This window comes from Eulemur rufifrons, chromosome 30, assembly GCF_041146395.1.
Source record: "Eulemur rufifrons isolate Redbay chromosome 30, OSU_ERuf_1, whole genome shotgun sequence".
In the NCBI taxonomy this organism is placed as follows: Eukaryota; Metazoa; Chordata; class Mammalia; order Primates; family Lemuridae; genus Eulemur; species Eulemur rufifrons.
The window spans coordinates 124,642,237-124,661,861 of record NC_091012.1 but is presented as its reverse complement, the minus strand read 5'-3'; the positions used below and the strand labels follow the sequence as shown (position 1 = coordinate 124,661,861).

The 19,625-nt window shown below is 36.0% G+C and overlaps 1 protein-coding gene across 3 annotated transcripts in view; it reads left to right on the top strand.

The window, feature by feature from the left end:
* The window catches only part of ZFX (zinc finger protein X-linked), a 51,593-nt gene that overhangs the window by 3,074 nt on the left and 28,894 nt on the right, over nt 1-19,625 (top strand). For all 3 annotated transcript variants that reach the window (XM_069464388.1, XM_069464389.1, XM_069464391.1), the window contains exon 2: nt 18,068-18,156. In XM_069464388.1, coding sequence (XP_069320489.1) covers nt 18,096-18,156 — 61 coding nt within the window. In that variant the 5' untranslated portion in view covers nt 18,068-18,095. The remainder of the gene's footprint in view (nt 1-18,067; nt 18,157-19,625) is intronic.

The following is a 19,625-nucleotide window of genomic DNA, read 5'->3' as shown; positions in this document are numbered from 1 at the left end:
GTGTTAAGGGTCAACAAAGACTTAGAAGAACCAGTTGCTTTTATATCTTGACAGCTGGGAAAGATATAGAAAAGCTATAAAAAAAGATAGAATTGTATTGCTGCACAGTACAGCAACAGTGGATGATCAAGATTAAGATTAAATTAGACTCAAGTTTTATAGTTAACACAGATATGTGTATAGTTTGGTTTCTAGTAGAAATGGTTAAATATAAAATTCTTTTTGTCTGAAAGGATAGACCTTGATACTCTGGAATAAAGTATTCCATTTGGGTAAGTGGAATACCTTACAACCCAAATATTTTGGATTTTAAAAGAGGTGTTAGTTTTTAAATAATGTATTTTTTAGATAGTTGCAAATTTCCTTTTTCAAAAAACATACGCATTAAAATTTTTTTTCCACCTTTTTGTAAATGCTTACTTTTTAACCCCATTTAGACTGGTATTGTCACTGATGATCATCTTTGTATTATTTGTGCTTGTGTACACTGTCAACTCCAAACTTGCTTTTTCACTCTTAAAGTCCTCAATCAGTCCTTGAAATCTGTCACCCTGAGCAAAGATGACCTAATCTTTTACTTCACTAAGAGTGGTGGATGGCCATCTGATTTAAACAGCTGAGTCTCCCTCCTTGTGCTTCATGCCTTTCCTCTGTCCCCACCTAGGCCTTCCTCTTCTTCCTTTTGCCGCAGGAAGGATTGCTCTCCTTCAAGCCCCACTGCTCTGCTCCTCACCCTGGTCTGCCTCCTTAGGGACTGAGCTCTGGCAGCCATGGCCGTCTCTTGCATCATTACCCTTGCCTTATAAATATTCCTAGGTTTGCTCATCTTACAAAAACCTCATCTGCCTTCTCTTTCCTTTTACCAGTAGTTTTATTTCTTTTCACCCCACTTATTCCTAAATTCAGTATTTCTTGGGAAACTTGCACAGCATGTTAATAATGGGTGTGTCATATAAAAGTGTTCCGTTTCAGAAACTTTGTATACCTTCTCTGTCCTCTATGGTGAGATTTCCCTCAAGGTCAGGCCTCTATCCTTTCTTCTCTGGAATCTTCTCCCCTAGCTTTGTAGTCCCTTACCATGCCCGCCCTCTCTTCTAGTTTCTCATCTAGCAGCATTTCCAGTTGCCTACTGACCATCTCCACCCAGATGTCTTAACTGTCTCAACATGGCTGAAACCAAATTTATCTGGCACATAGTAGATGCCCAATATTATTTATTGAATTTTTTATTATTACCCAGAGCCCCTAAAACAACTCCTGCTTCTCCGTTTTTTTTATGTTAATGGTGCCATCGTTTTATCAGGCACGTTCTTTCTTTTCTGTCCAGTAGAGCAATGTGGACATCTTTAGCATTTAATCAATTATATTTTAACTGGGTGTTTATATTTTGGTCTTCCAAACTGTGAATATAGAGACAAGTTCTCATTTATCTTTGTTCCCAAGCAGTACCTGGTACATGGTCCGTTATCTCCCCAATTATTTCAATTGTTGGGTGCAGAGAATTTTATATAGTTGAATAGTTTTCAGCTATTCAAAATCAAACATCCAGTCAGTGTGTTCTTTTGACCAAGGAATATACATATAAAGGCACACCTACCTCGTTAGGGCACCAGGTCAAGAGGAGGAGCTGAGTCACCTCCTCCCTTATCTGATTGGAATATGGCCCACCTTTCTTGCGCATGTCAAATTATTTTTCCAGACAGCATTTTATAAAATCCAGGTGTCTTATAACTATTTTATTCAAATGGAAATATACTTTAAGGAAACTGGCCTTGATATACGGCCATTATTAGACTTTAAAAAAGTATATTTAAGAAGTTTAAAATTATGAAATATTTCAGAATTACTGAAAAGCAGATATCACTTAGATTTAACAGATCCGAATATTTTGTTATGTATTTGCTTCATCTTTTTTGTTATTATTGTTTAAAGAAATAGTCTCACAGATCCAGTTAAAGGATGAGCCCCCCCATTCCTGATTTTTCTTTGCCAGAAGTAAGCAGTATCCTAACATGTACGTACCAAAACAATATCAAATATTGCTTTGTATGTTTTAACTTTACGTAAACAATGTTAGAACTGTGTGTTTCATTTTATATATTATTTTCACTTAATGTATTTTTGAGATTTATGTATATGTTTATCTAGTTTAGTGGATTTCAAAGTGTGCCCCAAGGATTTTTGGTGATCCTTAAGATTCTTTGAGGGGGTCCATGAGGTCAAAACTATTTTCATAATACTTTTCCCCTTTCACCTGCATTCTCCTATACACTGAGTACTGTACATAGGCTATATGATACATGATGTCATAATAGCTGCAGTGTAGAAACAGTTACTGGAATCCAGCTGTCCTCTATTAAGCCAGACATTAAAGAGATGTTTAAAAATGTAGAACGATGCTACTCTTTTCCCTAATTTTTTGTTTTGAAAGTTATTTTAAAATAAATATTTATGTTTATGTGTAGTAGGTTTATTATTTTTTATGAATTAATAAATGTTTTTAAATGTCTCAGTTTTAATTTCTAATATGGTAAGTATCTATAAGTATGACCTCCATAAAAACTCTTTGTGGTCCTTAATTTTTTTTTTTTTTTTTGAGACAAATTCTCGCTCCATTGCCCTGGGTAGAGTACAGTGGCCTCAGTATAGCTCACTACAACCTCAAACTCCTGGGCTCAAGCAATCCTTCTGCCTCAGCCTCTCGAGTAGCTGGGACTATAGGCGTCCACCACCACACCCAGCTAATTTATTTATTTTTTCTATTTTTAGTAGAGAGAGACAGGATCTCACTCTTGCTCAGGCTGGTCTCAAACTCCTGAGCTCAAGTGATCTTTCTACCTCCATCCTCCCACCTCGGGCTCCCAGAGTGCTAGGATTACAGGTGTGAGCCAACGCGCCTGGCCTGTGGTCCTTAATTTTTAAGAGTGCAAGGGGTCCTGAGACCAAGAAGTTTGAAAACTACTGATCTAGTTCATTCATTTTACTTGTATTTCAACATATAAATATGCTTTGGCTTACTTATCTATTCTTATGGGGGGACCAGTAGGCTATTTGCAATTTTCTGTGATTTCAAACAATGCTGCTGTGAACATTGTTATACAGGGTTCTTCTCTCTTGGGATTATAGTAGAAGTAGAATTGCTTCGTTGAAGTCTGTGCATTGTCAGCTTTACTGGGAATTGCCAAAATGCCAAATTGTTTTCCATTTGACACTCCCACCAGCTGTGTATGAGCCTGTTTCTCCAGACCACTGCCAAAAGATTAGATTTTGCAATTTTTTCCGAACTGTTCAGCATAAATGGTATCTCATTGCTGTTTTCATTGTGCATTTCTTAGATTATTAGTGAGGCTGACCGTTTTTTCCCATGTATTTTATTGGCTATTGTGAGTTTTCTATGAATTGCTTTTGTGTATCCTTGGTCTGTTTTTTTCTGTTGGATCATTGTCTTTTTCTTATTGGTTTATGGATATTTTTATATTCCAGATACTAATGATTTGTGATTATATATCTAAAAATACCTTTTCCTAGTCTGTGGCTTAGCTTTTAGCTTTGTCTATAGAAAATTTTTTATGTAGGCCTTCTTAATGTGATGGTAGCCAGTTTTCTCAGTTTTTTTCATTTATGGCTTGTGTTTTCTAGTGTCTTCAAGAAGTTCTTCCCTTACCCCAAGGTCATAATTGTACTGTGCTTTTTCATATTTAGGTCATTAATTCATCTGGATTTTTTTTCTCTGTTGTGTAATGTAGGGATCTAATTTTATATTTTTCATATGGATTTATCAAATGGTTCTGCCTTTCCCCCCACTGATTCATAATGCAACTCCTGTGGTATATCGTATTCCCACATATACACATCTGTTTTCAGTTTCTCTCTTCTGGTTTCATTGGTCTGTTTGCCTATCTATGTCACCCTGATTTAATGTAAGCTTTCTAATTAAATCAATATATATTTTTCTTCAGTATTGTTTTAGCTATTTTCCTCTTTTTGCTTATTTTAGGGTCAGTTTGTCAATTTCTATGAAAACTGTTGGATTTTTGTTGTATTTGCATCAAATTTATAGATTAAATATATAGATTCATATGGATATATACTAAGTAGTAGAGCAGGGATTTGAATCTGGGTATGTGCAACTGCTTTTCATAAAGTTCTTGTACAACTTTTGTTAGTTTTTTTTTTTTCTAGATACCATGTAATTTTTGTTATTGTAAATAGGATTTTTAAAAGGATAATTTTTATTTCAAAATATTAGGGGGTACAAGTATTCTTGTTGCATGGATGAACCATATAATATTGAAGTCAGGGCTTTTAGTGTGCCCCTCACCAGAATTGTATAAATTGGACCCAATAGGTGGGTTTTTATCCTTCTGTTCTCACCCACCCTCCCCATTTCTTAGCTTCCAATGTCCTTTACAGCACTTTATGATCATGTCTACCCATTGTTTAGCTTCCACTTATTAGTGAGAACATGTGTTTATTTTTCCATTTCTGAGATACTTTGCTTAGGATAATGTTTTCCAGTTCCATCCAAGTTGCTGCAAATGACATTATTCCATTCCTTTTTATGACTGAGTAGTATTCCATGGTGTGTGTGTGTGTATGTATGTGTATACACACACCACATTTTCTTTATCCACTCAGCAATTGATGGGCACTTAGGTTAATTCCGTATCTTTGCAATTGTGAATTGAGCTGCAATAAACATTCAGGTACAGGTGTCTTTTTGATATAATGATTTGTTTTCTTTTGGGTGAATACCCAGTTGTGGGATTGCTGGATTGAATGGTAGGTCTACTTTCAGTTCTTTGAGGAATCTCCAAGGATTTTTCTTTTAGTTATAATTTTTATTTAATTATCACAGATGTATAGGGAAAACTATTGACTTACATGTATTGATCATGTAACCTTGCTGTACTCTCATATTACCATATTTCATAGATTCTGAGGTAGCCCCCCCCCCATTTTTGACATCTCTGAAATCAAAATAGATCTCCAGTTGATGGTGTCCTGTAATCACTGTTGTTCAGGCAGCAGTCATGATATAGTTATCAGTGCTTGCACATCCACAAACTTGGTCAGGGCTCTTCATTTTGTCATGGCTTTAAATGAGAATGTGTATTATTATATTGTTATTTCATGCCAAACGATACAACTGAAGGCAGAAGAAATTGCAAAGTGTGTGCCTGCCTTTGAAAGAAAATCCAATAGATAATAATGGAGCATTTTAAGAAATGCTGCATCGCCAACACTTTTGTTGGTAGAGGGCAGTATTGTTAGGAACAGTTGAACAACTTTGAGTAGAAAAGCCATCTACAGTAGGAGCCTGAATGTGAAGTTTTAGGAATACCCTACCGATTTCTGTTGCTTCTGTTTTTCTTTATACATTCACAAGATACTATAAAAATGTGTCTAAATAAGTCTGAAAGAATTGTTCTGACTGGGCACGGTGGCTGGGCACGGTGGCTCACGCCTGTAATCCTAGCACTCTGGGAGGCCGAGACCGGAGGATTGCTTGAGCTCAGGAGTTCGAGACCAGCCTGAGCAAGATTGAGACCCTGTCTCTACTAAAAATATAAAAATTGGCTGGGCATCATGGTGTGTGCCAGTAGTCCCAGCTACTCGGGAGGCTGAGGCAGGAGGATCACTTGAGCCCAGGAGTTTGAGGTTGCTGTGAGCTAGGCTGATGCCACGGCAAGCTACTCAGGGCAACAGATTGAGACTCTCTCTTAAAAAAAAAAAAAAAATTGTCTTGATAAGTCTAAAATGAAAATCCTAGATAATGAGAAAATATGGTATCATTGGCAGTGTTTTTTTCTTAGTTGTGTGTAAAATAAGGGTGTATCTTAAAATTGGTGGTATCTTTAGAGTCAGTGAAATGTGGGAGTAAGTAATATCAGTTTATAATTATTTTGTATTTTCCAAGTAGTTATCATGTCTCTGAATAATGCATTTTTTTTTTCTTTTCTTGTTTTTTTGAGACAGAGTCTCGCTCTGTTGCCTGGGCTAGAGTGCCGTGGTGTCAGCCTAGCTCACAGCAACCTCAAACTCCTGGGCTCAAGCGATCCTCTTGCCTCAGCCTCCCGAGTAGCTGGGACTACAGGCATGCGCCACCATGCCCAGCTAATTTTTTCTATATATATATATTTTTTAGCTGTCCAAATCATTTCTTTCTATTTTTAGTAGAGACGGGGTCTCGCTCTTGCTCAGGCTGGTCTCAAACTCCTGACCTCTAGCGATCCTTCCACCTCGGCCTCCCAGAGTGTTAGGATTACAGGCGTGAGCCACCGTGCCCGGCCAATAATGCATTTTTATTTCTTCTTTTCCATTCTTTTTGCCTCCTGTTTCCTATTCTGATCTGTACTGCATCGACTGATGCCTCGAGTAAAGTGTTGAGTAGAAGCATTGATAATGGGCATCCTTGTCTAGGTACTTTAATGGAGTGCTTCTGATGTTTTATCATTAAGTATGATATTGTAGTGGGCTTTTTGCGGGGGAGTACAGATATTGTTTTTTAGTTTAAGTTCTCTTCTATCATTTTAGAGTTTTTACCTTGAACAGGAGTTGAATTTCTAATGCTTTTGCTGCATCTATTGGTGTGATGAAGTACATTAATGGATTTTCTATTTTAAACTGTCTTTGGATTCTCTGGTTATCTGCATCCCTTTGTTGTTGCCATGTACTTTTCCTTTTTTATGTAATCTTTGTCATGTTTTGGTAACAATGTTATGTTAACCTCATAAGGTGAATTGGGGAATATTCCCTCTTATTAAAAAACAGTTCTGTTTGATCGAGATGATCTGTGTCTTCAAAGTTAGAATCTGTGTGAGTCTGTCTGTAATTGGTGTCTTTTTTGTGGATAGAGTTTTGGTTTTTGATTTATTAATAGTTTATTTCATGGCGATCAGTCTTTTTGGCTTTTCTTGAGGTTTTTTGTCATTTATACAAAATGAACAATTTTCTAGAAAGATACAAATTTTCAAATGCATTAGTATAAAATATGGGTTTCACTGATGACCTTATAAAATCTTTATTTTATTAATTTGCTCCTTTTTTTCTGATCAGTATTGCCAGTAACTTGCCTATATTATTAGGCTTTTAAAATAGTTCTTTTTATTGATTCTGTCTGCCCCTATGGTTAATATTTCTTTCCTTCTGCTTTATTTGCATTTATTCTGACATTTTAAAATTTAAATTGGAGGCTTAGCTCATTAGTACTTAATCTCTATTTCTATGATATATACATTTAAAACTATAAAATTTCCTCTAAACTATAACTTAAGGCTATGATTTTTTTTAAATTGACATGTAATAATTATACATATTTATGGGTACAGAGTGATTTTCATACATGTATATAATGTATAGTGATCAAATCAGGATAATTAGTTTATCCATTGCCTCAAACATTTATCATTTCTTTGTGTTGGGAACATTCAGAATCTTCTAGATATTTGAATATATACAGTAAATTATTGTTAACTATAGTCACCCTACAGTGCTATAAAACACTAGAACTTATTCCTCCTTTCTACCTGTACTTTTGTATCTGTTAACTAGCCTCTCTCCCTATCCTGGATACTGTGATTTTGACATGAATTGATTTTTGTTATTACTTCTAAATATATTACGATTGCCATAATTTTCCTATTGTGCATTAACTTATTTAGAACTTTGTTTTCAAATTTATGGGATTTTGTTTTGTTTTGCCGTTGTTATCTCTTTGACATTTATTTCTAATTTTATTGCGTTATAGTAGGGGAACATTGAGATGCAGAAATTAATTATATTTCTCTATACCAGCAACAAACAATTTGAAAATCAAATTTAAAAACTAGGACAATTTATAATAAGGTCAAAGAACATCTAATACCTTGAAATAAAACCAACAAAGCATACTATAAGACCTTTAGTAAAAAACCTTGCTAAGAAAATTGAAAGAAGACCTAAATTATTGGAAGAAGGTAACAGTGTTCGTTGGACTGGAAATGTCAGCGTTGTAAATTGATATATAGAGATTCAGTGCAATCCCAATCAGAATCCCACTGGACTGCTCCTTCTTTCTCTTCCTTCCCCATCTTTTTTGGTAGACTAGTTCTCAAATTTATATGGAAATACACAGAGCCAAGAATGACAATGGCAGTCTTGAAAAAAAGTTGGAAGACTTACACTACGATATATCAAACCTTATTATAAAGCTACAGTGATTAAAACAGTGGGCACAAAGCCAGATTGACCAATGGCACAGAATAGAGTCTGAAAGCAGATCTATCCTTATAAGGTCAATTGATTTAAAACAAAGGTGTATTGGGATTTTGATTGAATGTAGAGGTTAATTAAGGAAGAATTGATACTGCTGATCCAACGTATTCAAGAGCAAGATTGGTTTCTGTATTTATTTGTCTTTTTTTAAAAAAAGAAAATCCCACATAGTAGAATTTTCAGTTACTCTTCCCAGTGTGATTTTCCATTCTTAAGTGTTATATAAGAAAGCTTTTGTCTTCAAGTATATTGATTTTGTACGAGCACACTTTTTGAATTCATACTGATTTTAGTTTTTCAGTTGATTCTCTTGGATTTCCTAGATATATATATATAAGTTTAAGTTTTTTCAAGTAATAATTATATCTTACATTTCATTATCTTACCTAATTGCATTGGCTGGCAATTCTCATACAGTCTTAAATAATAATAGTGTTAATGGGGATTCTTGTCTTAATTGTGATTTTAGAGGGAATACTTCTAGTGTTTTACCTTAGGTTTAATAGGTGTCTTTTTGTCTTTTTGTTATAAAGTGATACTAACATCATTCTTATATCCCAAAACATATGTTCTGACATGAACTGATTTAAGATTGCATATACTTGTGTATTTTTTCAACAGCTTTAATGAGATAAAGCTGTTATTATAATAAATGTACCCTTTCAAATGTACAATTCAGTGGTTTTTAGTAGGTTCAGAGTTGTGCAACCATCACCACTAATTAGAACATTTTCATCACCCCAAAAAGAAACCCTATACCTATTAGCAGACATTCCCCTCTCCCCACTCTTCTCAGCCCCTAGCAACCACTAATCTACTTTCTGTCTTTGTGGATTTGCTGCTTCTTGACATTTCATATAAATGGGATCCTGTAATATGTGGTCTTTTGTGTCTGACTTCTTTCACTGAACATAATGTTTTCAAGGGTCATCCGTGTTGTAGCATGTGTCAGTACTTCATTCCTATTTATTGTGTTTTTTAACTGTTAAGAAAATACCTGTCTATTCCAATTTGAATAGTTTGTTTTAAATCAAAAGTAGATAGTGAATTTCAACTTTTCAGCATCTATTGAGAATATCAGGGGTTTCCTTTTGACCTATTGATTTGGGCCATTATTTGGCTCCATCCTTGGATTCTAGAATAACCATACTGTGTCAAGGTCTATGTGTGTGTGTGTGTGTGTATGTTTGTGTACATGGGTGTGTATTTTTTTTTTTTTACACGATGAATCACATTTGCAAATACTTGACTTGAGATTCATAATTAAGTTTGCAGCTTGGTTAAATTATTTTTGTTAGGTTTTGTTTTAAATGGTAAATGAGTTTTGTAAAAGGAATTGAATAAGCTTTCTTCTTTATTCAGATAGCTTTGGGGAAAGCCTAGAGCTTTTTGAAAGGGGTAACATTAGATAACTTTTCTCCTTTTTTGTTTTTCTTTTTAAAATTTCATGGTGATTGGGTTTTCTATCTCTTACTGAGTTAATGCTAGTAATTTACATTTCCCTCAATGTGCTAGCATAGAATTATAGACTCTTTTCTTAGAAGTTTTTTTCATATTTTTTTTTGTATCTGTGTTTTTCTTTCTCGTTGCAAATTATGTATGCTTGTGCTTTCCCTCAGTCCCCCCCCCAACCTTAGATTATTATCTAGTGGTATTTTATTGTCTCTCCAACCCCCTGAAAAAAGCCATGTTTAGAGATTTTTTTTTTTGGTAAAAATTAGCTGGCTCCTTAGCTTTGCTCCAGAGACTGATCATGAAATTAATGCTTGCTGATGCTCAACCTGGAGTCATGCCTATTGTTGGTCTTGTGAGAAGCAGGTAAATTTATTACAAACCAGCCCCTGCATTGCCCAGCCTGTTCTTTTTTTTTTTTTTTAATGATTAAAGGATTTATTAAGTTATATGTGCAAAAGCACATTGCTAATTGTGTTAGCAAAAGAGCAATGTAAAAACACTCCTCAGTTCTGCAACTGGCAATTTAAAAAATTTGTTCTAGTTGTTGAAAGGTCAAATGTTATATTCTTTCGAGTGCTGCACTGAGTTTACAGAACCTCACAGACCCAGAGTAATGTATTTTGGAAAAGCAACAATAGGAAGCATGTATTTATGTAGGTAGGATAAAGAATAGGGTCAGTATTAGTCAAGTTAGCGTTGGTGATCTGGCAAGACAGTGACGTTAAGAAAGTTTGTAGTTTAAGAACATTTAAAATGTTTAAAAAACTATAAAACTGTAATACATGATTTTTACAACTGGTTGCCAGAAAACTAAGGAAAACACTTAATGGCTTGAATAAAGTAACATGAAAGCGAGAATGTACTAATAAAAAAAAAACCCCCAAATTCTAATACATTATCAGAAAGATTTTCTAATACAAGGAGACATACTGCTCATTGAGAAGGAGTTTGATAAGAAAAAGCACTTACTAACAACTATAGGAATGACCAGTTCAGAGATGAATTAAATGCCCAATTTTGGGAAAGATGTCAGGTGCAAGAAAAAGGAAAAGTGTAAGAAAGTAGTTTCTGATAAGATTGACCTTTCTTCATCATATACTACATTTGACAGAAATTAATCTTTTAAAAATTTTACCTGTGACAGTTTTATTTCGTTTATTTCATGTACAATGTAGTCTAAATTAATCTCCACTTCACATGTCAAAATACTGTCTTCATCCTTTGATCACATCAAGTATTTCACACACCACTCCAGTACACCTGCAGCTAAAGGCAGAATACTTCATTAGAGGAAACGTGAATAGGATTTCTGTTCAAAATTTCAGCAAAAGCTAATAAGCTATTTTTTGAAAATTTCCTTACGAAATAAAAAATGGTGATCCAGAGAGTTGTTATCATCTTTCCATTATGATATACAGTAGAATGTTATATAATGAGCATGGATATTGATAAATTATTGAATGCATTAAATGGCAATATTTTATTAAGGAGGCTGTACTGCTTTACACATCTCAAAACTAGATAGAAAGTGTATGCATTTCCTAACGTCAAGCTAGTCTTAATAGTTTTCATAGCTCATCAGTGCAACTAAGTTTAGAGGGTATTTTGGCAACTCCTAATCTGAGCAGGAATAGGGGCTGTGGAAAAATAAAGCCATATTTGTCATTTTAGGGCCAAATTTTAATAGATTGTGAAAGTTTGGACTCTCAGACTTTAAATAAAAAAACCTTTAAATAAAAAAAACGTTGAAGTTACTGATCGGCTCAGAATGGTTTTATGGAAAAACTAATCTGTAACAAAAACTTGGCATTGAAGTTTTGAGCAAAGCATACAAAAGTTCCAAGTGGGACAGGGTAAGGAAGGATGGGGTTCTGATATTTACAACAGCAGATATTTTTTCTTCCTCTTCTTGACACAGGGTGGGCAAGGTTGTTTGAAAATATTCTCTTCTTAGAGGATGGAATTTGAATTACAGCTATTAGATGATTACTATTATTATTTCAGCATATTGTGGGGGGTACAAAAGTTTAGGTTACGTATATTGCCCTTCCCCCCCCCCCCCCAGTCAGAGCTTCAAGCGTGTCCATCCCCTAGACAGTGCTCATGGCACTCATTATGTATGTATACACCCATTCCCTCCCCGCCCACATCTGTCCGACACCCGATTAATGTTATTCCTGAACGTGCTCTTAGGTGTTGATCAGTGAAACCAATTTGATGGTGAGTACATGTGATGCTTATTTTTCCATTCTTGGGATACTTCACTTAGTAGAATGGGTTCCAACTCTATCCAAGAGAACATAAGAGATGCTATATCCTCATTATTTCTTACAGCTGAGTAATACTCCATAGTATACATATACTACATTTTATTAATCCACTCATGTATTGATGGGCACTTGGGTTGTTTCCACTTCTTTGCAATTATGAATTGTGCTGCTGATTAATATTATTAATTATACACATCTTCTCTTTCCTTACTTTTTGAGTATTTAATCTGGCATTGATAGAGTTGTAGCCTTCTACGATTGATTTTTTCCCCCCAATTTCTGTCTCATAGGTCTTTTTTGTTTGTTTTTTTGTTTTTACATATTTCCATGCTGTTTTATTGGGCACATAAAAATTCATAATGACTTCAAATTCAACATAAACTAGAGAACACAAACATTTACTTTTCCTTTCTCCCAAAATCACATTGAGGAAGAAATAACAAAAATCCAGAGAAGCAAGAAAACCTAAGAGGTATGAATCAGAATATGATGAATTTCTGGTTGAATAAAGCAATTGGGAGTCGATTAATGGCAAAACCCAAGATAGCTTAGCGAACCTGTGGCCCTATTCAGAAAAGTAGGAAGGCCCATCCAATAATTGGCATCCTGCAGTACTGCCAGCGTCAAAAGCTGGGAGGTCCCTGGAGAATGAGCAAGCTGTGGGCACAGCCAGATAATTAAAGCTATGGAAAGCTAAGCCGTTTACCTGTCAGTATAGATGTCTCTAGTGGTTTTTCTGCTAGGATAATGCCCAAAATTCAGCTCTCTGAATTGCACATTTGTCCATAGGAAATTGCAAAGTGAGAAAGTTAAGGATAGAGCTTTTGGTAGCTTGCAGCTATCCTGAGGGATAGTGAACCTCCAGCACCTGGAAGGTGGGATACTCTCCATTGTTAAAGCAGAGCCTGGCTGGGTTACATGGTTTCTTTCCTATGGATTCATTCTAGGCAGGACTCCTGTGGTGACAATTCAAGTTCATTGTTAGGCAAACAGGGATTCTCACTTGGGGTGAGGAAATTCACCCCAGCTGTGGGAATGCAACTCTAGTCTACACCCTCATTTACAAATGTGAATGGACCAGCCCAGAAGAACCATGCTTTTGAGGAAAACCTGCAGTGTGAAAGAGTGGCACCAAATTCCACCAACTGAATAATGAAACATCAGAGGAGATAGTTTAATATGGGGTACAGAATAAACTCAATTCCCAGAGATATTTGGGAAGATACCATGTCCACCAAAAAGACAAAAGATTGCTGTGAAAAAAGTACTAAGTTTATTTTGGGATTAAAATATCTTTTAAATAAAAATTAATTAGGTGGGGTGAAGATCAAATTAACTGGCTTCGAAGAAAAAATTCAGGGATTCTTTTAGGATATAGTAGAAAGACAAAGTTAAAAAAATAAGAGAGAAAAGTTAAAGCGGTATAGAGGCTAGATTTAGGAGTCTTTACATCCTGGCATAGAAATGCTAATAAGAATGAAAGAAAGTATAGAAACAACAGAAGAAACCTAAGTTCAAGAAGGGCTCAAGTCTTTTGATTGAAAGGGCTCACTGGGTCTGCATGTGAGAGAGGTGAGCTTGTTAGAGTGGTAGCAGTGAGAATAAAGAAATGATGAATTTTACGGGCCGACATGGTAAGAGAAGTAAAATATGACTCCAGATTTGAAAATGAGACATCTGGAGAAATGACGGCTAACATTGAACAACATAGGGAAAGAATTGGGAAAGAAACGTAGCTTAAGAGGGAAGATATTAATTAGCTTTTAAATGTAAATTTCCACCAGTTCCAATTTCTCCCTAAGAACAATTCTATTATATTAATAGATTTGTTTTTGTTTGCCTTTACTGCAGCTTGAGCAATTCCATCTACCATGTATAATCAAATTTGGTTCTTTGAGCGTGACTTAGGGAGAAGAATTAGAGTTGAGTCATAGAATTAAAAGGCATTGAGTTTTTGGAAGACTAAAGGCAGAAAAGTGATCTTTCTTTGCATATCAGCTGCAAAAAGGCAAGTGAATATACAAGCATCCTGTTAACTTGTTCAAGAGGGAGATCTTGGAAGTGTATAGGCATTAAGAGATATAAAACAAATTATCCCTAATTTAGGATAGATACAATGCCATTGCTATACCTGTTAACTTTTATTGCTTTATTTTAAAGAATGGAAGGAAGTTCTTATGAATTTACTGGGTTTCTCCCAGCACATTATTTCCCTTAAAACTGTATGTTTTTCCACTATGAATTCTTTCGGAAGTATTTTCAGGATCATGACTCTTGCAGCTGAGAAGGGAATATTTTATTGAGTTTGAGGTATTAGTGGAATCCCAGAAATATTTTGAGGGTATTTGGTAATTAGACTAAATATTAATGTTAGCACTTGTTCACCCAAATTCTTAGATTCTTGGTTCTCTCAACCATTCTGCTTATTTGTCTTTAGGTTAAGCTGGTCTCTGAGCCTGATTCCTACTGCAAAGGCATGGACACTTTCAGTTACATTAATAGCGTACCTTCTTCCAGCCTTACTTTATCACAGTCTGAGAACTCTTTTCCAAGTAACTTCCATTCTAAGAACATGGTTTCATTCTGATTGCCAGAGGGAATTAGCAGTTCTAACTCCAGAGGAGTCTCTGCTTGGAAGTAAAAAAATGTTTGAGTTTTTATAATGACAAAATAGAAGGGAAAATAACGAGTCAAAACAATTCTTTGTTGAACAATTAGTGTTCACTTAAGTCAAGATAAGTGAGTAGGCACCCCCCATGTAGGCCAGAATATCTGCTAGGAAATGCACCTGATGTAAAAGGATGGGAAGAACAACAAATAAGTTTGTTATGGTAGTTTGGGTTAATATTGTAGAGCCCCCTGAATATTGGGGAACTGCTGAAGTGTTCTGAGAAGGGGAGTACCATGATCAAACAGTGCTTTAAAAGGATTAATCTGCCTGCAGATTGCAGGAATGCCTTAGTACTTGGCACCAGCCCTTACTTCTGATAGGGTTTCTAGTCATTTGTTGTGGGAGTGGCAGAAAGCAGCAAGGCCAGCCCAGAGGCCATTTTCATCCCCCGGGGACCAGGAAATAAGAAGCTGAGAAGGAATGGTGACTGGGAATAAACAGAAGGGGACAGATTCCTGAGAAGTTGAAGAGAAGCAATTGAAGAGATCTGCAACCTGACTAAATGTAAGCAGGGAAGAAGAAAAAGGCTAGAGCAGGCACATCAGGAGAAAGCTGGGTTTTATCCAGATGAAAATATTCAACAGATAGTCCGGTAGACGTGTTAGGTTGGTTTTGGGAATCATCTTTATGTAAATAGTAGTTGAAACCATGAGAATAAAGGGAAAGCAGAAGAGAAGTGGGCTGAGTGCACAACCCTGGGACAAGGCTGCAGGAAGAGGAGGCAGCAGATAGGAAGGTGGGAAGAGAACTAGGATGTCACTTAAAGAAACGGAGGAAGGAGAGAACTTCAAGACTGAGGGAATTGATTGTCTGTCAAACTCTAATAGAAAAAGCCAAGGGGGATGAATGCCAGGAGGAAGAGTTGTTCTGTAGGATGATAATTCTTAGAGCTGATGGCATTAGGTTTTTTTTTTTTTTTTTTGAGACAGAGTCTCATTCTCTCACCCAGGCTAGAGTGCAGTGTGGCCTCCTCATAGCTCACTGCAACCTCAAACTCCTGGGCTCAAGGGATCCTCCTGCCTCCGCCTCCCCCTGAGTAGCTGCTGGGACTACAGGCATGCGTCACCTGGCTAAGTTTTCTTTTTCCTTTTTTTAAAAAAATTTTATTTATTTATTTTTGAGACAGAGTCTCACTCTATTCCCTGGACTACAAGTGCATTCCACCACACCTGTAGTCCGGCTTATTTTTTCTACTTTGTTTTAGTAGAGATGGGGTCTTGCTCTTGCTCAGGCTGGTCTCGAACTCCTGACCTCAAGTGTTTGATCCTCCCTCCTTGGCCTCCCAGAGTGCTAGAATTACAGGTATAAGATACTGTGCCTGGTAGGATTAGGTTTATGTAGGGAAATTTGAGGGGTGACGGGCTTAAATACCTTAATGAATAACCTTTATTGCTTTTTTAATTGGCTTAATTTCATGTAGTAGTATTTTATTATGCTCAGAAGATTAATTTACATTTATCATTTTTAAAGGGGGAAAAAGAATTGTATAGCCAGAGGTGGTTTTGGGGAGGGTGAGGACAGTGACAACTTATTCAGAGCGTGTACGCTTTCCGTTTTCATGGTTGAAATTTTTTTCATTAATCTAGCCATCATTTGTTTTAATTTGAAGCATTTTGAATAAATAACATGAAACATGCTATTTCTTGAAAATGAATAGACTATGTTTCAGAGTTGACATGTTGACAATCCATTTGTTTACTTTATAAATGTTGATTGAATTTCTCATGGATCTTTAAGGACTGTATGTAATTTAGTATCTGAAAATAAGACAGATGTAAATAACCATAATATATGACAAACCAGTATAATAAGAGAAGAAAGATAAAGAGCTGTGGCAATTCAGAGGAGGGAGAAATTCTTTCCAGCTGTTTCTTTTTTAGTGGGGAAGGAGATTTAGGAGAAAGAGCAGAGATAATAGGGGAAAAGTGTTCCAGGTAGAATGAACCCTGAACTAAATATAGAAATGGGGTTTTAAAAGGGACATTGGGCATTTTTGTTTGGCTGAAGTGTGTGTTTATGTGTGTGTGCACAAGTGTGGTCGTAGAAGGAGGTGCTTGAAGGAAGGTAAGGGGAGATAATGATGGAAAGGTAATTTGGGGCTGGAACTTAGATGACAGGAGTTTGAACTTTATTTGGAGGCAGCAGGGAGCCATTAAACGTTTTTGAAAAGAGGAATGATGTCACCTAGCTGATGCTTTAGAAAAATGACTCGTATTTCTGTTATGTGAAATTTTAATAAGAGGCATGTAGCATTTGTATCATCAGCAAAAAAAAATGATAAAGGTAACATTATTGGTTAATGTTCTTTTTAATGTAAGTTTTTGGCGTAAGTAGAAAAGGGAAAATTAAGGTCATTGGGAATTCTTGCAAAAACCCAAGGCAGGAATATAGCTGGAATATAGCAGGAATATAGATCTAGAACCAGGAGCTAAAAAGCTGTTGATAAGCCTCCCCTCCCTGCTTCCGCTACTGTTTCTCAAGGCATTCATTGTATTCTTTTTATTTTTTCTTTGTAAGTTTTATCTCACTAGTTAAAGCCGAAGTTGGAAAATGACCTTCCTCAGCTCCTATGATGCAGCCCCCAGGAGGGGGAGTGGCGGGGAGGAGGATGGGGAGGCGATGGGGAGGCGATGGGGAGGCAGAGAGAGAGAGAGAGAGAGAGAGATTGCTTTTTGTTCATTGTTTCAGATTCTCAAGGATGGGACTTTGATTTTATTGTGCTTAAAGATGAACTTATTTTTACCATTTTATAGCTAGTGTCAATCAGCTATGGCCAGGAGAGTATAAATACACTGTGGGAATTTACTTCTGTAGATGAGAGGCTTAGTTAAAGAGAGGTTAGGCAGAAATCCCAAAGGGTGTTTACTACTAGAATTATGCATTTTGAATTTTTAACATTATTTAATTTATTGTTTGAAAGATAGCAGATTACGTTAAATTTAGAGAAGCAATATAAAAATCATGCAGAAATTTCTCCCAGTAAGCTACAGAATGTGTTTTTAAGTTGAACATTAACCAGTTGCCCTTATGGGAGCATGGAAATTACAGACTGAGAGGAGACATGAGTGCTGGAGTCCTGGAAATGTTCTCTATCTCGATCTGGGTAGTGATTACAAAGGTTTATGTCTGTGTCAAAATTCATCAAGATACGTACACTTGATGTATGTAAGCAATACATTTATTGCTTCAGTTTAAAAAGAAATCTAGGCAAAGTTGACTTGTTTGATTTATCTACCTTGCCTTGTCATATAGATGCCCATATATCATTGTAAATCAATTAAGTTCCCATTTATTTTAGATAGATACATTTTTGATAGATGTTCATCTCTGAGTGTCTCAGACATGAAAATATGATATTTTTAATGCATGATATAAAAAAAATTAATGACTTGGTTTACTTTTTCCTCTGATTTAGGAGCTGTGACTGATGAGAATTAAAGGCCATGGATGAAGATGGACTTGAATTACATGCACAAGGGCCAAACTCATTTTTTGATGCAACAGGTATAACTACTTGGATTGTTCCACTTACATCTACCAAATTTGGAGTTGGTTATCATATAGATGAATTGCTAGACTGTCACATTGATAGTCACACTTAGATTATCTTGTTATCCTGTCAAAATCTACAGATACTAAAGTGAGCACTTTAGTACTCCCCTCCTCAAAAATTTGGTTCCCTCACAACCAACTCTCATGTTCTTGTCAGTAACAGAAGCAATATCAAAACCTTAGTGTTATCAGTTATTCTCATCTTGACCAGTTATCCCACTAAAAATATTCTCCCTTTGAAAACACTCCATGTTTATATTTGTTTATCTTCATTCTACCTCCTACCACATAGACAGGCCCTGTCATCTCATTCTTAGTCTGCAATAACTTTTGCGTAATTTTCCTTATCCTTAGTTTCTTTTATCTGGCCCACCGATCAGATTATTCCTTGCAAAAGAACATGTGGATCTTGTCATTTCTCTGTTCTGCATCACCCAGCAGATAAAGAAAGTCCTTGACATTCTGTCCCTGTCCTACTTTTATAACCATCTCTCTCACAAGTTCCTAAAAGGGGCCTTCTGCTTCAGGAAGATGAAGTCTTACCTCATTCTACAAAGTATACAAGGAAAATTGTATTCATGAAGTTCTAAAAATAGGAAAAAAAATATTCACAATTTTAGATTACCCATGTTTCTAATTATATAACATTGTAAATTGATTACACTTGGTTTTATAATGTAAAATGGTTTTATGTCATACTAGCTACCTTTATAAATAAAATGCTAACAAGTTTTCCATTGGACTATAAATGATCAGATTGTAGTATATTAAAGAAACAGCCGTTAACTTTTTTTTTTTTTTTTTTTTTTTGGGGACAGAGTCTTACTCTGTTCCCCGGGCTAGAGTGCCATGGCGTCAGCCTAGCTCACAGCAACCTCAACCTCCTGGGCTCAAGCAATCCTCCTGCCTCAGCCTCCTGAGTAGCTGGGACTATAGGCATGTGCCACCATGCCCAGCTAATTTTTTTTTCCTTATATATTTTTAGTTGTCCAGATCATTTCTTTCTATTTTTAGTAGAGACGGGGTCTCGGTCTTGCTCAGGCTGGTCTCGAACTCCTGAGCTCAAACGATCCTCCCGCTTCGGCCTCTCAGAGTGCTAGGATTACAGGCGTGAGCCACTGTGCCCAGCCTTGGAATATCTTTTAACTCAAGTTTGGTAATTTCAGTTTGATAATGATAAATGCAAAGTTTGTAATTCTTTCTTCATTGGAACATGAAATATAATTAATGTGCTTGAAAGAGAGACTAAGCTCTTTGGAGAAAAATGTACAGTATTTATTCACTTAATCTTGCCACAAACATGCCTGGGTCATGGGCTAAGTGGTAGATTGAAGGGCTATTGCATTTTAGTCCTGGTCGTTAACACTTATGGTATTTGTTTATCTTTGAGCAAGTCACTTAATCTGCCAGGGCCTCCGTTT